The 17061-nt window shown below is 33.5% G+C and overlaps 1 protein-coding gene across 1 annotated transcript in view; it reads left to right on the top strand.

Moving 5' to 3' along the window:
• The first annotated feature begins 11263 nt into the window (after window positions 1–11263).
• The window catches only part of LOC123542287 (uncharacterized), a 33114-nt gene continuing 27316 nt past the window's right edge, over window positions 11264–17061 (top strand). The window contains exon 1 of the mRNA XM_045328066.2: window positions 11264–11528. Coding sequence (XP_045184001.2) covers window positions 11471–11528 — 58 coding nt within the window. The 5' untranslated portion in view covers window positions 11264–11470. The remainder of the gene's footprint in view (window positions 11529–17061) is intronic.

Below are 17061 nucleotides of genomic sequence, written 5' to 3'. Positions count from 1 at the left end.
ATCCCATCATTTCAATTATTTCTTATGTGCATTCCCCCTCTGTATAGAAACAGTGGTGAAACGTAGCACTTGTATATTGTGTTGTCTGTAAAAGTGCGATGTTTTAAAATTGCACAAACGACATTCGTGTTGAGAGACTTTCAAATAATTTGCAGAAATGCAATGAATACGAGCAAAATATCTTCTAAAACTGTCCTGATTGAATTTGATGAGAGTCGGTGATATGCTGTCAATAGTTACTGCTTGATGACATTTGTAAATATATAAAGTAAACACACACATTTTCGGATTTTATTTCATTTTTAGCTCCACTTTTCGGAGAATAGGGGTGCTTTCTACTCGTATGTGCAGGGACTGGGCTCATTATACCCAAGGTCAAGGTGTTATACTTAGGTTAATTTTGAGGTTAAAGTTTTTCCTCAACCTTGTTTTCTGTCATGTCTTTGTTACTTTTGCTTGTATCTTACTGTAACTTCACATAAACATTGCCCAGCATACAAACAAGTTTAAGCAGGGGCTGGGCCTATTATACCCAAGGTCAAGGTCAACAAGGTGTTATACTTAGGTTATTTTTAAGGTTAAGCTTTTTCGACAACCTTTGATTTTTTCTGTCATATCTTTGTTACTAATGCTGATATTTTACTGTAACTTCACATAAACATTGTCCAGCATACAAATAAAGTATGTGCAGGGGCTGGGCCAATTATATTTTAGATCATGGGCACCAAGTTGTTATACTTGGAATTATTTTCATGTTAAATATTTTCGAAATTTTGTCAGTACCCCTTCCATACTTGACCATTAACCCTCTGAGTAATAGGGTCTTTTGTATCTTGGTGTATCTTCCTTTTAAAGTGGAAGTGTCTTGTTGAGACATAAACTCATTTTACTGTCAAATCGCCAAATAGCGGAGCGCGCTGTCTTACGGACAGCTCTTGTTTAATGTCCTTGTCAATGAATCATAGGTAATTAAACCTAGGATAACATATGTTGTTGTCCCATTTTCTAGATACAAACTGATTAATTCTTTTCTGTGTTTTAGAAAAAAGAATCCATTTTCATGTAAGATCATGTTTCTGAGTTAATCAGACAGAGGCTAAGAGAAAGAACAAATGTTAATTTTTTTAAAGTCTATAGAAAGAACATAAAGAAATAAAACATTAAAAAAAACATTAAATCATTGTCTATCCTAGGCAAAATAATTATACAATATGGGTGCATTTTATCACGACATGTCTCAATGATTTATGCAATCTCTTTCAAATTTAGGAAGAACCGTCAATGAAATTAAATTAACTGTCAGAGGACAGCAACACTCAACTATTCAGAAAGTTTGTAACGATAAATGTTAAAATATGCTGATGCTGAAACAGATACAACAAAAATATTTCTGATTTAAAAAGGGCATAACTTCGTGAAAGATAAAACAGAGCTACAAGACATTTACATTACAAGTCAGATTATCATTGATAAATAGTGTGTGAAGTTCAGTCCATTCCCGAATATGGTTACTGAGATACCAACTTAGAAAACGTCAACAAAAGTATTAAATAAAAAAGGGCATAACTTCGTAAAATGCAAAACAGAGTAATGTAACCTGCATTCTGCAAGTAAATACATGTGTTAAGTTTCAATCAATTCCCATTCGCGGATACTGAGGTATCAGCTTACATAAAAAAAACTTAACCAAAATTGTTAAAAGAAGAATGAAAAAGGCACTCATTTTTGTAATAGCAAAAAAAAGAAGAATAAAAACAACTTGCGGAATGGAATATGCGCACTGCATGCATAATCACCGCACTGATCAAGTTTGAAACTTAAATACAAACTTCCATAACAAACTTAACCAAATCGGAGCGCCGATGCCAACAATTTAAAACTCTACGTACTCTTTAAATAGACTAGCCAAAAAGAAGTAATAGCGGTTAATATATTGAGACTTAGTCATTATTTATTCAAACAACATTCATGTGTAGAAAAGCTCTCTACGGGATTGATAAGGCATTGAAAATATAACGCTGTATGACATATTGACCTATATGAAATATTGACATTTATAATGATTCTAAATACTCCAAACACTAAATCAAGATGTGTTAAAGATTTTTTCAGTGTCAAGATATTTGAGATCTTGACCTCTGATATACTGACCCACAACCAAAACAGGTCATCTACTGACCACAGGCAATCATGCTACGAAGTTTGAAGGCAGAAAAACATTGGGTTCTTAAGTAATTGAGTGAAAACCGTTTACAGTCTCGAGGTCACTCTGACTTACATCTTTAACCTACATACCACTAAAGTGATAGGGGTCACCAACTGGCCACAGGCAATCATCCGATGTAGTTTGACGACTGTACGCTAAATTTAGAGAAAACACCAAAAACCAAAAGGTGTCATTCACTGACCACATGAAATCAGTCCTATTTAATTGACAACGTAGGCCAAAGCGTTGTAGTTTTTGAGTGGAAACATTTTTCACTGTGAGTTTAACCTTTGTCCTTTTTTATGTCTGGGTTTCCTACTGGCCTCAGGGAGTCATTGTATGTTGAAGATTGACGACAGTAGGCCAAAGTATTTAAGTTATTGATAGAAACTCGATTTTTAACTCAAGTTCACCGCGGCTTTGACCTTTGAGCGGCCCATCCCAAAAATCTAGTTGCTAGATACACAGGTGCAAACTGCACACGCACACACACACACACAAACACACACGCACACACACACGTACGCACGCACGCACTTTTGTCACTGTACAAAATTGCATGACTCTAGATGAAATGTTTTTAAAAGGTATGTGGAATACAAACTTTCAAGCACTTTATATTATATGTATTTTTACAAAGTGAAGGCCCATAAGTCGTGCCTAGCTGAGGAAAATCCCAAAGAAAACACAGGATGCACAACTTCATATGCTATATAACAATCCTGTAATGTTCTATGATTTTGAGAGAAATGGGACAAAAAAGTCAATATTTTTAACTAATCAAGGACCAAAACTCTGGTCTTGCAAAGTGAAATTAAAAAAACTCAGGTGCTCAAACTCACATGCTGGATAATATTCCTACCTGGTTTCATAAATTTAGGTGAAACAAATTGTAAGATCATATATGCAACACAAACTTTAAAATATTCATGTGTATTTTTCAAGACAATGACCATAACTCTAGTCTGGTTGAGTGAAATCCCAATCAGAACACAAAAAAAAACAACAAAAGACGAAACTTCACATGCTATATGTCAATTCCCTAAATGTTTAATAACTCGAAGGCAAATACTTTTTGAGATACATGTGACACAAGCTTTATGGCATATGTTTCACAATCAAGGGCTATAACTCTAATCTGACTGACAGAAATCTGGAACAATATCAAAGGTGCACAATTGCACATGCTGAATAATATTCTTTGGATATTTCATGATTCTAGGTCAAATACTTTTGGAGATGTGTCTGACACAAACTTTTATGCCTTTGTATGCATTTTTCGACAAAGTCAAGGGCCATAATTCTGGCCTGGCTGAGTGATAACTCTAATAAACCATATGCGCATAAATTCAAATGCATATTTTTGCAATATGTCGTAATCCTGGGTCAAATGCCTTTTTAGATACATGCGACACAAACTTAGGCCCTTTATATGAATATTTTTACTACGTCAAGGGCCCTAACTCTGATCTGGCTGTATAAGTCCCCAATTAAAACCCCTGATTAAAACGTCCCGTGCTGAATAACCATCCTGTGAGGTTTGTTGACTCTGGGTCAAATACTTTTTTAGTTATGCACAACACAATTTCGGATGGACTGACAGACGGACGAACATAGGCAACTCTAAGTCCCCCCACACACCCCCTCCAAATCAAATAGGAATGTGGGGAGATACAAATTCATCTGTCAGTCATTACTTATCTGTCCACCTGCTTCGAACTGTTTTCAGTTATCGATCGGAAACCGAGGCTACAAACGGACAGATGGACGGTCAGATTATTATATGCCGCCCCTTCGTAGGGCATGAAAGTAAAAATATTCTAATGCTAATCTAGACGCAAGCCCATTTTACTGAAATTTGCTCACATCTTAATATTTTCTAATGATTCAAGCAAACGTATTGCAATATCAATCATTTCCGCAAAACGAAAATGGAACCCAAAAACTACTGAACTTGTACATAAAAAGAATGTGCATACTATTCTTTAAGTACAACAAACTTTTATTATGAATACATTTGCTTTCAAGAAATATACAATATAAGCTTGAATATTACTGTACTAAACTGTTTTCTGTCAAAGGTTGCTTTTTTCAGATTGTTTTAAGGTGGAGTGCGACCTTTAAAAATTTTTTAAAATACATCTATGAAAAATTAACGATAAAAAATTGAGGATATTTCTGATTTATTCCCGTTTTCCGTTTGGCTCTTATTTAAGCCACATTTTTTTTTTTTGGTGCGCTGTCAAACTTGGCCACTAACGGCACTTTTTGGGAGTCATTTCTTGGCGTCATCTTCATTGTTTCAGTTAGGTTTTCAGCATATCCCTATTTCAGTTGAAAGCGGACAAGAATGAAATTTATATATTTTTGAAAGATTTAAAATTCCCTTTCCTGTGGTATAAATTTCGTGAATGATCTATGACGTACCTTAAGATCATGACGCATTAAAGCATCAGACTTACACAAAATGTAACGTAGAGTGTAGATGGAAAGTTGTCCGTTTTTTGAGTATAACATATTTTTGGGTCGAGGAATTTTGTTTAAATTTCAATCATAAATGCGCAAGTATATTTACTTGCGTTTGATTAACAAAAAATGTATGTCACCCAATTCGTTCTTTCAGTACGACCTATTTTGTTTCCCCACCCGAGCTAAAATGCGACGTTATTTGGTGGTATTTTTAAAGTTACGCTGAAGTTTCGGACGATTTCGGAAAACTTGTACTATGGAACAAGTGGTCGACATTTTATCGTAAAAATATACGTTCAATGAAAGCATATACTGAAATATAAAAAATATCACATATACAGTAAATCGAATTATAATAGAAAAATGAAGTAAACGCGATGTTACTTGGTGGTATTTTTTAAAATACGCTGATAGTTTCGGACGATTTCGGAAATTTTGTACTATGGAGCTTATTGTCGACATGATTTCGTTAATTTATACGTTTAATGTTAGCATAATATACTGAAATATAAGAAAATAACACATAGGCCTATAATTCAAATTATAATAGAAAAATAAAGTCCCGGCTAGTTTTGAGCTGTGAATTTTCGGGATTTTCTTCAATTATAATTAACTTAGTTAGCGTTCGAGTTTAATGTGTGATTATGATTGAATTCTTATGCGTAAGAATATATCACGAAGGCCTACGGCCTGAGTGATATATTCTTACGCATAAGAACGAAAAACTCGGGTTATTCTACGATAAGGTCGCTGACTTCAAATCACTTGCCAAATGGAAGTTTTATAACAGAATGGCATAATGTTCAAGGCTAATTTCTGTAGAACAAGCATCATTAATTTTGTATTTACATAAGGCATTAACTTTTAAATACATTAAAACATTAACATACTTTATCAATGAACAGAATGGTCATGTTCCAAAAATTATTTCAAAATTGAACGCCAAAACTTTGAAAAAGAACATTTAATTATAGCTTTAATTAATTTTTCTGGTGTCAAAGATCACAGAACACGACTGTATGAATTTTCACTGGAGTTAATATATTTCAAACCAAAACCAGGAACTATTTTAATCGGAAGGCGAATTATCGTTGAACGTGGGCAGGCCTTTTTGACTGTTCTGTTATAGGATGACGGAAGGATATCTTGACATTTATTTTGATTTTCTGATACTTCTAGGAAGCAAATCAGTTATTTTTGTAGCAAGGTATCGTAAAATGTAAATATAAGAATTGAATGCTATTTTTTTTTTGGTGCGTTCATATGGTTATGAACCCCACTGGAAGGCCAAGTATCGCTTGTGTGATTCATGAATTTGCAGGAAGTCCCAATGTACTTTATACCCGTATAAACGCACAGAAATTATTATTCAATTCTTAAATAAAGTATACATGTGTTCATACGTGTTACAACAGAATATATGCAAAGTACCTTGCAGTAAATACTCTAGAATGCCTATGAACTGATCAGACTGCTGAGGGCAAACTTTGACTTATGCACAATTTAAAAACAGACAAAATGATGAAGCTATTTCAACAGATTCTTATTTCATTCTTCACCTAAATTTACGGTAAATTCTCTTTTAAATATTGCAGTTAGGAAAATGTTGTAAGCATTATATTGATTTCTAGACCAAGTTATTGTTTGCCATCTGTTGCATGTTTTTGATATCACAATCGTCTTCCTTTCAAAACTTCAAAACAGTTTCAGTGAAACGAATCACTACGTTATTGGAAACAATCAAGTAAATAATTATACAGAGGCAAAAGTCTTGTGACAGGTGTTAAGGCTGAAATATAAAATCTATATCACGAAACAATGATAAAGGAATTGTGCAGACGATATTAGTAATTAAATATTAACTAGTTCTGAGTATTTATTGCACAGATAGATAGATAGATAGATAGATAGATTAGATTAGATTAGATTAGATAGATAGATAGATAGATAGATAGATAGATACAGAGACAGAGACAGAGACAGAGACAGAGACAGACAGTTTATTCAAACAAAAGGCAATATGCACATATGTATATCGTAGGTTTCTAAATTACTTTCTGGTACTTATAACATGTGTAAAAATGTTTAGTTCTGCTCATATCGGGGCTAGAGGGCTTGCACTTCCACTACCGTCAATCAAACCGAACCTGCAACATTTTCGTTTATGTCGTGTTGGGTGACCTGTGGTTTTCCACTTTTTTACTTTAAAGATATCGATGTATTACCGTATTTCAAACGTATTAAGGTGTAGGACGTATAATCATTTCGCGCGTTACATGCCATGAATATACTATCATTTTAGATTCCCTACAGTTTGTTAACTCAGCGCTAGGTCATAGTGATTAGTACAGCCAGTCTACCTAACCCTCTGATCTGTGACATTCCGTGCAAAGCATAGTTGTAAAGTGTATAAATACTATAGCCTACTTATTAACGGTTAATAATGTTACACACTGATAGCCGCACGAGAACTACATGCAGATATAGATTTGTTATAGTGCACTACTGCGGGAAATATAAAGCGGAAGTACTGGACTGGGAAATTCATGGCATGATTAATTTTGATTGATGTATTTTTTTCTGCAATAAATTTTGGGAGAAGTGTGTAAGGGCATAAGAAGAAGGCGGCTGTAATTGAAATTTGGTTTCTTTATACTAACCCCTCCCTCGACGGAGTGATGTAGGGTTGAGTAAGTGCTTTGCAGTATAATGACACGGAAATATATAGTTATAACGGTATGATTTCCATGTAGAAATTAATGAAGTGATAGTTTATATGACTGAAATTGAGTGTTATACTATGGCAATGAGGATAACAAAGTCTAAATGAAAATTTATGATCTGTTCTTTTTGCTGTCGTTGATTCTCTTTGATTATGGGATAGGTAACTTGTTTTTATTTAAGAAATAATGCTTTGGAATTCATAGTCTGTTGTTACAGACACGGTTGCTGATCCTTTCAAATTTTACTAGTGATGGACAATTGCCATTAAGGTGATGTCACTTTTTGAATTTCCGGTGAATAACAAAAAACCAAAGAATATTTAGTTCTTTCCAAAAACTGTTATATTATGATTCAACCAAATAGTTTCTATTGTCTACCAGAAAGGAACAATTCTTATATCTTAATATTGAGATTTGATACCTTTATAACAGACAGTAAACTAAAACAATAGACATTCATATGTGACGTCGGTGAGCTCAACAAAGCAATTTCAAGCACAAATATTAATGTGGAATGTAAAGTAAGTTACACACTACAATATCCGTCCAAGATACTTTCAAAAACAATGCATTTGCAGAATAGAGAGATAAAAGTAATTTTGACAGCTCGTGAAAACTAATGACAAATTTTGACAGGTATATGATGACTCATGACCTAATTAGTTTTTTTCTGTTATTTCTAACTTGCAGTTTGATTTTCATAAAATGGGTATTCTTTATTGTAGCTTACAACTCGTACATTAAAACAATAAAAGAATATATTGTTACCTCACTGTCGTTTTGTCTATCCATCTCTCGTACGAATTCCTATTGTTTCAGTCATTTGTCAGTAATTAGAGCAACTCACAGTGTTGCACTTATACAAAACACATCCCTTATTTTCACATAGATATTGAGGATTTATCTAATGAGCACATGTATTGGAAACACAATTTCAATACCGACTGTGTATTGTAATAATGCTAAACTATCTCAGCCGTGACATCTCCTTAAGCAAATTGTTCTTATGGTCAATAGCAGCTGTAGTATATATGCATCTGAAATCATGTATGTATTTAGAATTTTAAGTGTTTTCAGATTTAAATATGTATTTACCATGAATAACAAGTGCAAGTGGAGCAAGAAAAATAAACAACAAAATTTATAAATTTTGATCGGAATTTTGATAAAAGAGCAACAGTAATCTGCCGACACAAACTTTATTAGTCAATGACCAAGACAACAATATACTCATATGTTATGACATTGTCCCTACACCCATACCCACTCCTAATCAGTTTTATATTGCTTCTACGGAGTGCGACGTTAACCCCAACCAAAAAAATTAGATATATTCTACGATAAATCTCACTTGGGAACTTCTTATTTCGATTCTAACACGATGCATGAGTCCATTATAACACATATTCTCATCAAATACTAATAATGAATATAATACAAAAATTTAATGATGCGCTTTTTGACAGAAGTAATTTCATTAAAATCACGTATTAAAATTGAAGGCACCAGCACGTCGTCGGATAAAGAAAGAATGGAGGCTTGCGAGTCTGCTGTGAACATCCTTGCTCAAGGCAAGAGGAATATGGTGTGTGGAGAGATACCAACAGCAGTAAACCAGTTCCAGGAGGCTTGTCGCATTCTATCAAAAGCCTATGGTGAAACTGCAAAAGAATGTGCAGATGCATACTTCTGTTATGGACAAGCTTTGTTAGATTTGGCTCGAATGGAGAATGGAGTGCTGGGAAACGCCCTGCAAGGAGTACCCGTAATACATAGATGTATTTAAAAAAAATTTAAAGCTCGCACTCCACCTTAAGGACATATGTATTTTCTTTCAAATATCTAAAGAAAAAATGATATAATATGTATAAACAGATATAACAATGTGTCCAAATGACACTGGTCCTCTATTTCCTTTTACTGCACGACCATATGTTACTTATTGACAATGCAATAGTAAGATTTGAGAAAATCCCTACTGTAAGTGCGCAATCTGTAATCCGCAATACTCGTCAAAGTAGGCTGAAAATCTGTATTTTCTTCAAGAGACAGATGATAAAGTCATTGAAATAAATCTTCAACCTATCGTTTGGATGTTGTTCCACTATTATATCATAATACATCAATGTATGGTTTTCATAACAAAATAAATCATGCCATTAGAAATCTTGGCTAATGAAAGTTCACTTGTATTCAAACTGACATGGATAATCACAGTCTATATAATATTTCATTATAATACGTTGAATACTAAATTCAGCGTTTTCGAAACAGATTTTTTTCTCAAAACATGTCTTTGAATATTGCCGAGGGTTCATCTTCTTTCACAGATTAATTGTTCATTTTGTGGGCTGTGTCCTTATTGAACATTTCAGATTTGTTTAAAAACCGGGTTGAAAATTGAAGGTTTCCCATACCCGTAACGTTAAAAGTATTCTGATTTGCGTGATAATGAACACATTGTAAAATATTACATGCCGTTTGATTAAATAATACCTTTTGAAAACTTGTTATGTCCTCCATTTAGACTTTCATTTTCAGACAAAAGTAAACAGTCTCCTTTACGATCTGTTTTACACGTATGTTTATTAATATCCGTCCAACTGACTTGAAACTTGCATTTAAGTTGCGTAATCTGATGTTGTGTAAGTCACTGCCCAAGCAGAACATTTACCAAGATGTTTACATATATGTTTACATAAAGTTGTATATTTCACAGTCAGAACGCACCACATGTAGGCATGTCAGTTGGGTTTATATAACTATCATTATCAAACGAAATTTACCTGTTGAAGCTATCATGTATTAATGTCAGGTAGCGAATGTTTAAAAATAGCCAGGTCAGAGATTGAGATGAGACATCATGTCCTAGGTGGGAACTATCGAGTAACTAACGAACCAGTGAAATGAGCCGCGCTATGAGAAAACCAACATAGTGGCTTTGCGACCAGCATGTATCCAGACCACGCAGTCTGGTCAGGATCCGCACAGTCTGGTCAGGATCCATGCTGTTCGCTTTCAAAGTCTACTGCAATTAGAGAAACTGTTAGCGAACAGCATGGATCCTGACTAGACTGCGCGGATGCGCAGGCTGGTCTGGATCCATGCTGGTCGCAAAGCCACTATGTTGGTTTTCTCATGGCGCGGCTCAAATAAGGAATGCGGTCATTTTGCTCAGATAATTTGATCTGCATAAAATGTATATTTAAAGTTACCCATACATAACAGCTTCGAATAAAATATAATCCCCCATCTGACTGGGCACAATTAAAGCTTTTGTTTGGCAGTTATCCCTTAAAGTACAAAACTAACAGTAAAAAATATCAAAAATGATGAACTGATATGCATTTAAATACATTTAATGTTATTGACTCTTTTGTGATTGCTATTATGTCTTTGTCACATTTTAAATGATGTCATTCATACAATAATTTTGATGAATCCCTCAAAAATAAAATTCTGTCTTTATCAAAATTATGAAAAATAGCACACCAGTGAAAGTTATTTACTTACACATTTATTTACAATACTTGCTAACAATGGTAAAATAAATTCATTATAAGCATTTAAATAACATAACGTGGAAATCTCAAACTATCGTGTTTTATCTATAAGCATTTAGGGCAAAGTTAAAGCTTATGAGTAAGATGTTTCATGAACATCATTTTTATGTAAATTCATTTTAGCTATTCTTAAAATCTGAGCGGAAGGAAAATAAGGTAATTATGCTATACAATTTAAATAATTACATACATTCCTTTTAAAATGACACAAGTTATATCATGTGAAATAAATTTTTAAAGTGCATACTTTAGAGAGAACTTAGGATAAACTTATGATAAACAGGATCCTGACTAATACAGCTTTTTTGTCACAGCGTAGTCTTATCTGTTTAAGCTGTCATGTGTGAATGATTCGTTCTGATTTATGGACGAATACCTTAAGTATACAGGATGTAGTGGTATTTTTACAAATACAAAAACTACACAGATTTAAAACACGGTGATTTCTATTTATTTTTGTACTTTTAAGAAAATATTTGGACGATTTTAAGGTCTATAAAAACATAAGAATGACACTGGATTATAGTAAAAAGAATTTGTGCTTCTTCACATATTTGTTTATGCAAAGTAAGTTGGTTTTGATTTATGAGTTTGTTATTGTTATAAACAAGTTTCATATTTGATTTAAGAAGTAGGACTCGCTGATGAAATACGTATGTTACAACAATATAATTATACAAATGAAATTATGAAAGATTTCTATATACAGATTTAACACTCTCGTTATTTCACGTTATTGATATTCATGCGGAATTTAAACACATTAATAAGTATTTCATTTACTCACATTTGAGATGTAACTTTACACAGAGAAATGGCTGGTATTACATAATGTGATGCTTATGTTTTATCTATTTTAAATTACAACTGTGAGGTATGGGGCTTTTCTAAAGCTGAAAATATAGAAAGAATCCATAGAAAATTCTGTAAATGGCTTTTGAATGTAAAGACGTCTACAAAATTCTCTCTCGTTATATGCAGAATTAGGAAGATGTCCATTATATATTAATAGATACGTTAGAATTGTTAAATATTGGTTAAAGCTTTTCTCAAGTAAAGACTGTAGTTGTATTTTATCTACTGTCGTAAGGTCTCAAATAGAACAATTAATCAGCAATCAAAATGTAAAAACCTGGGCAGCTAATGTACGTAACTTGTTGCAAAATGCTGGCTTTAATGATGTTTGGTTATACCAAGAATCTGTTAATATTAATTCTTTTGTACCACTTCTTACTAACCGTCTTTGGGATATATATATTTCAGAATGGCATACTAACGTTTCTTCTTGTCCTCGTTATTTGTATATAAACAATTAAAGCTTGATTTTCAACGTGCTTGTTATTTGAGAATTATACAAAATCCTAAAATAAGAAATGCGCTGGCGAAAATAAGGTTAAACTCACATAATTTATTTATCGAAACAGGACGCCATAGAAATATAGAAAGAAATCAAAGGAAATGCTGCTTGTGTACTTTAAACGACATCGAAGATGAATATCATTTTATTTTAATTTGTCCATTATATAGCGATTTAAGAAAGACATATATACAAAGATATTTTTATACAGCTCCCAGTATGTACAAGTTTATTGTTTTACTCAACTCGGATAAAAGTCAGTGTTAAATAAATTAGCTACGTTTTGTACTAAAGGTTTTAAACTTAGAAATGATGTACTTAATAATTGAGCATATCTTGTGTATTCCAAGTTAAACACTCTCATACATTGCATGTACGTTTTTGTTCACCTACATGTTCTTATTATAGTATTCCATATATAGTCTGTAAAACTGTAAATGTATATTGTAAATGTATATTGTGATCATCATTTATGACGATGAGCTGTAAATGCTTAAGTCGAAATAAAGTTTCTGTTCTGTTCTTTTCTGTTAAAAAATAACCTTGGTTCTAATGAATTAATGGCTTGGCCATTTTGAAATATATAAATCAGGTGGATGTGGTACATGATATTGTTTCCGAGGAATATATCTATTATCTACATCTGGTAAGTTCACAAGGACAATACAAGTATCACAGAGACATTTACTTGATATCCTTAGGATGGCCAGCACATATTTATGCAATCTCGCCAGGCATATATATGTTTTTGACAACACAGAAAATGACGTCACTCGACATTCAGCTATTTCCGAAGTAAAGAAAATGAAACTTTCATAAAAATGCTAAACTCGAAAACGATAGCCGTATTTTGATTCGTAGATAGTCAGGGGTCACGCGCAGGGGTCACCCCGTCTAAATGTATGCGCGTGGACTTCTTCTTTTTTTCTTTTTCTTTGCTATTGGGGAGTCAATTTTCAGCACTTTCTAACGAATTGAAATTACCTGGGCTTTAGTAAGGCATGCCAGCTTTTCATCTACGCAGGGTAGCAAGGATACATTGATAATTTTGGAACCTCATCAAATCGCTCAAAAGGTCGTTTTTGATGTTGTCTGAGAGTGTCAGTATATGCCTCGGATGTAAGATATAACCGTATTTGAGAGCTGTTGACATTTCAGAAATATATTCAAAATAAATTTCGTGTAATAAATGTTGTTTCTACGGAAGCGTGAAAGGGCCATCAGACGCTAATACGTTTTATTACGTGAAGGCTGCGGAAAGGATATCTGTAAGATTTAGTTAAAACCATTGACAAAAAATAAAAAGGAAACATGTTTGTTTTACATATAAGATCAACGCACTAAACACCTCGTGCAAATATTGCATATGGTTTTCACTCGATGAAATATTGTGATATTTTGATACTGAATGCGAATTTCAGGTAGTTCATATGCAATTAAATTTTCAACTTGCTAGACAGAATATAAACGGAATTTTTGAATTTATTGAAATATACAAAAACTAAAAAGGATAAACTATAGAAAACAAAACTATGAACACGTTTTTTTTTTTGAATTACATCTTTATTCTAGCAAGTTTCCAGACACTGTTTTGGTTTTTTAACCTTAACATTAGAACAGTCTTGTCACACGTACAGGCATAATTTGATCAATTTTGTGTCCTTTGTTTTATTTTCAAGTTTAGTTTGATATTTGTAAATTGTTTCCGCCAACATAAATAATATATGACATGATCATAATTCCATGTTAATTTACGTCAGAAATTGTAAATTGCTTGACAATGTTTGATACACGAAACTTTATATAACGTGAATTTACACACTACGAGGGTCGGGTCAGTTACGTCCTTGTACATGTTTGAAATGTAAACAAGCATATAAATGTAACTGTTTACATGGAAATGATCGAAGTGTGATTCTTAATGTTGCCAATGAATACATATGTACCAGTTAAATGCAAGCCAATTTTGTCTTTAAATTAGAAAACTTAGAGAAACATATAAAGCAATTGTTTATTTATTGTACTTACGTTCTAGTAACCCTTGACACTATATAATGTCGAGGACAAAGTAGGTTTGTGACACATGGCGGTATGTTGTTTAGCTCTGCCCGCATTATCCTCCCTTTCCCCCAACCCCACTCCCACTCATTATATCCACACCTAACCACAATTAATCCTCTAATATATTTTCTTTTACTTTGATATTACTGTTTTTCTTGTATTAAAAATAATTTTGTGATTTTTTTCTTATTATCATGCCACCATCTCCTACGCCAACACTTACTCCAATTATGTGCGAGATGAATTTCATTTGAGATTAGATCACAAAGAAAAAATATGTGAAAAGCGGAGCAGTTTAAAAGGAGGACACACATATTTAAACAGTGTCTTATGGCATATAATTAGGTCACTATTAAAAATGTATATTTTTTTTTTCAAATATAAAGCTGAAATTTAGATATAATATCACACATCATATACAAAAAGCAAGAAAGAACAATCGTCAATATATACCTTGAAAATAAACATTTAAATCAAATGACTTATCACCATACCGGTATTTTTAACAATACAGTTAGTTCAGTGTTCCTTATAAGTGGTGTAATATATGTGCATAGATAATACCAGGTGGGATTATTATTTGTGTGATCGATAATATCTCCCAGTAGTGGTTGGACTTGCATCAAGCTTCACAAAAATGATCATTGCTAAGCCTAGAGAATGATGCATATCGTCAGCATATTCCGCTTCATTAATTTTCAGAGGAGTTATTGTCCTTTATTCGTAAATTCTTTTATATGTTTTTGACCACTATTCATATATATTATTTTGTGGATTTCCACAAAACCTCAGATGAGTGATCAGTGCCAAGCTAACTATGCAAATAGTCAGACTGTCCTGTTTTAGAGATTTTTAGCTGAGTTTTAGCCCTTTATTTGTCACATTTTAGGTTATATTTTGGGACTTCTCTCACACCATTTAACAAATTACTACCAAATCAAGGATATATCAGTGCCAAGCCTAGACATGCATATCATCGGCATGTTCCGGTTCAGTTTTTTTTTTCAGCAAAGTTATGGCCTTTGATTTGTCATATTTTACAGATAAATTATATGCTGTATATCTTTTGACTGAATTTACCAAACCTCACAAGTAATTAGTGTGAAGCATGGTTGTGAATATCATCGGCATTTTCCGGTTGAATGATTTTTCAGCAGAGTTGTGGGCCTTGATTCGTCAAAGTTTTCGATGTCTGTGTTACCTCTCCTGTACAGCCAAACTACACAGGGGTGATCACTGCCAGGCCTAGTTGTATAATTTGTTGGGATGTTATGGTTGAATGATTTACCCTGGACGAATGCACCTTAGTTTGCTACATTGTGTTAAGTAGTGGGGCACCTAACTGGTCTCTAGTACCATTGCTAGTAACATGCCATTGCAAAAGCGTTGGGTCGTTTTACTTCAAAAACACAACATATAGAGAAAACGATTCATTTAAGATATACATGAGTTTGAATAAATGCTACGTCAGATATTCAGATTTGATTTTTAAAATCTGATCACGACTGTAGCGTCTATTTTATCAGTAAATACATATCTTACTGGATTATAAGTATTTAATTTATCAAAAGAAACTTTCAGAATAGTTTGTATACGAATGTAATGAGCATGAAGTTAATTTGATCTGGTTGATTTCACTGTCTGCTTTATTAAATGCTTCATTTGAACTGCGAGAGCGTTTGCGACCAGCATGGATCCAGACTAGCCTGCGCATCCGCTAATGGTTTCTCTAATTGCAATAGGTTTTGAAAGCGAACAACATGGATCCTGATCAGACTGCGCGGATGCACACGCTAGTCTGGGTCCATGCTGGTTGCAAACGCACTATGTTGGTTTTCTCATGGCGCGGCTCATATATATTATTTAGTTAGCTTCTATAACAGAAATGTAATTACCAGCGCATTCAATCTCAACATTAGATTTTGAAGTCTTCAATTTAATCCGTGTCTTAGACCGGTAAATATTCAATTTGCAAGTACTTTTTTTCATACAACTTAGCGTGTGAATTCCAGAGACCATTTCACATATCTGGGTTGGATAGTATGGTTTGTCAAATTTATGTCCAAACTGTGGTGACCAGTTGAATTTGTTAAAACTAATTCACTTTAGCTAAATGGTGATTAAAGATATCACTCTCGAGCCCGCTTCCATGACCCCAGTGTGGCCCAAACTCAAGACCACCGGATTAAAAAAAAGTCGTAAATGTAAGGTAAATCAATGACCTCTGAAAATGCCTAAAAACAGATTCATTCATTCAATGCATAGTCTACTCTGGAGTTCCGAAACAGTTTTCAGAAAAGAGGGACTAATCCTCGTCATGTTCAATTTCGCTTCTATATACTCATGAGATAAGACCACTTAATACCCAATACAAATACATCATCTGTTCATGTAATATCGTTTACTTTTCTCTATATATAATTTTCCCAACCTCAGTGAATGGGGCTATTCCAAGTCATTATCACTGTTCTACTTGTAGTTTAGATCTATACATAGAGCTCTAATTCGGCTACCCATATCGGGCCTCAGTCAGAGCTCTATTCCCTTCCATTCAAAAATATGCAATATAAGGTTTCAGCTAATGTATGTTCTATATACGCATTTTGCCAAAAAAATTTTTACTTCGCTAACTGATTGCCACTTTTTCTACATTTCTATGAAGTCGACTCTTCCCGCAATGTT

Source organism: Mercenaria mercenaria, chromosome 1, assembly GCF_021730395.1.
Source record: "Mercenaria mercenaria strain notata chromosome 1, MADL_Memer_1, whole genome shotgun sequence".
Classification (NCBI taxonomy): Eukaryota; Metazoa; Mollusca; class Bivalvia; order Venerida; family Veneridae; genus Mercenaria; species Mercenaria mercenaria.
This window is presented reverse-complemented; position numbering and strand designations above follow the sequence as displayed.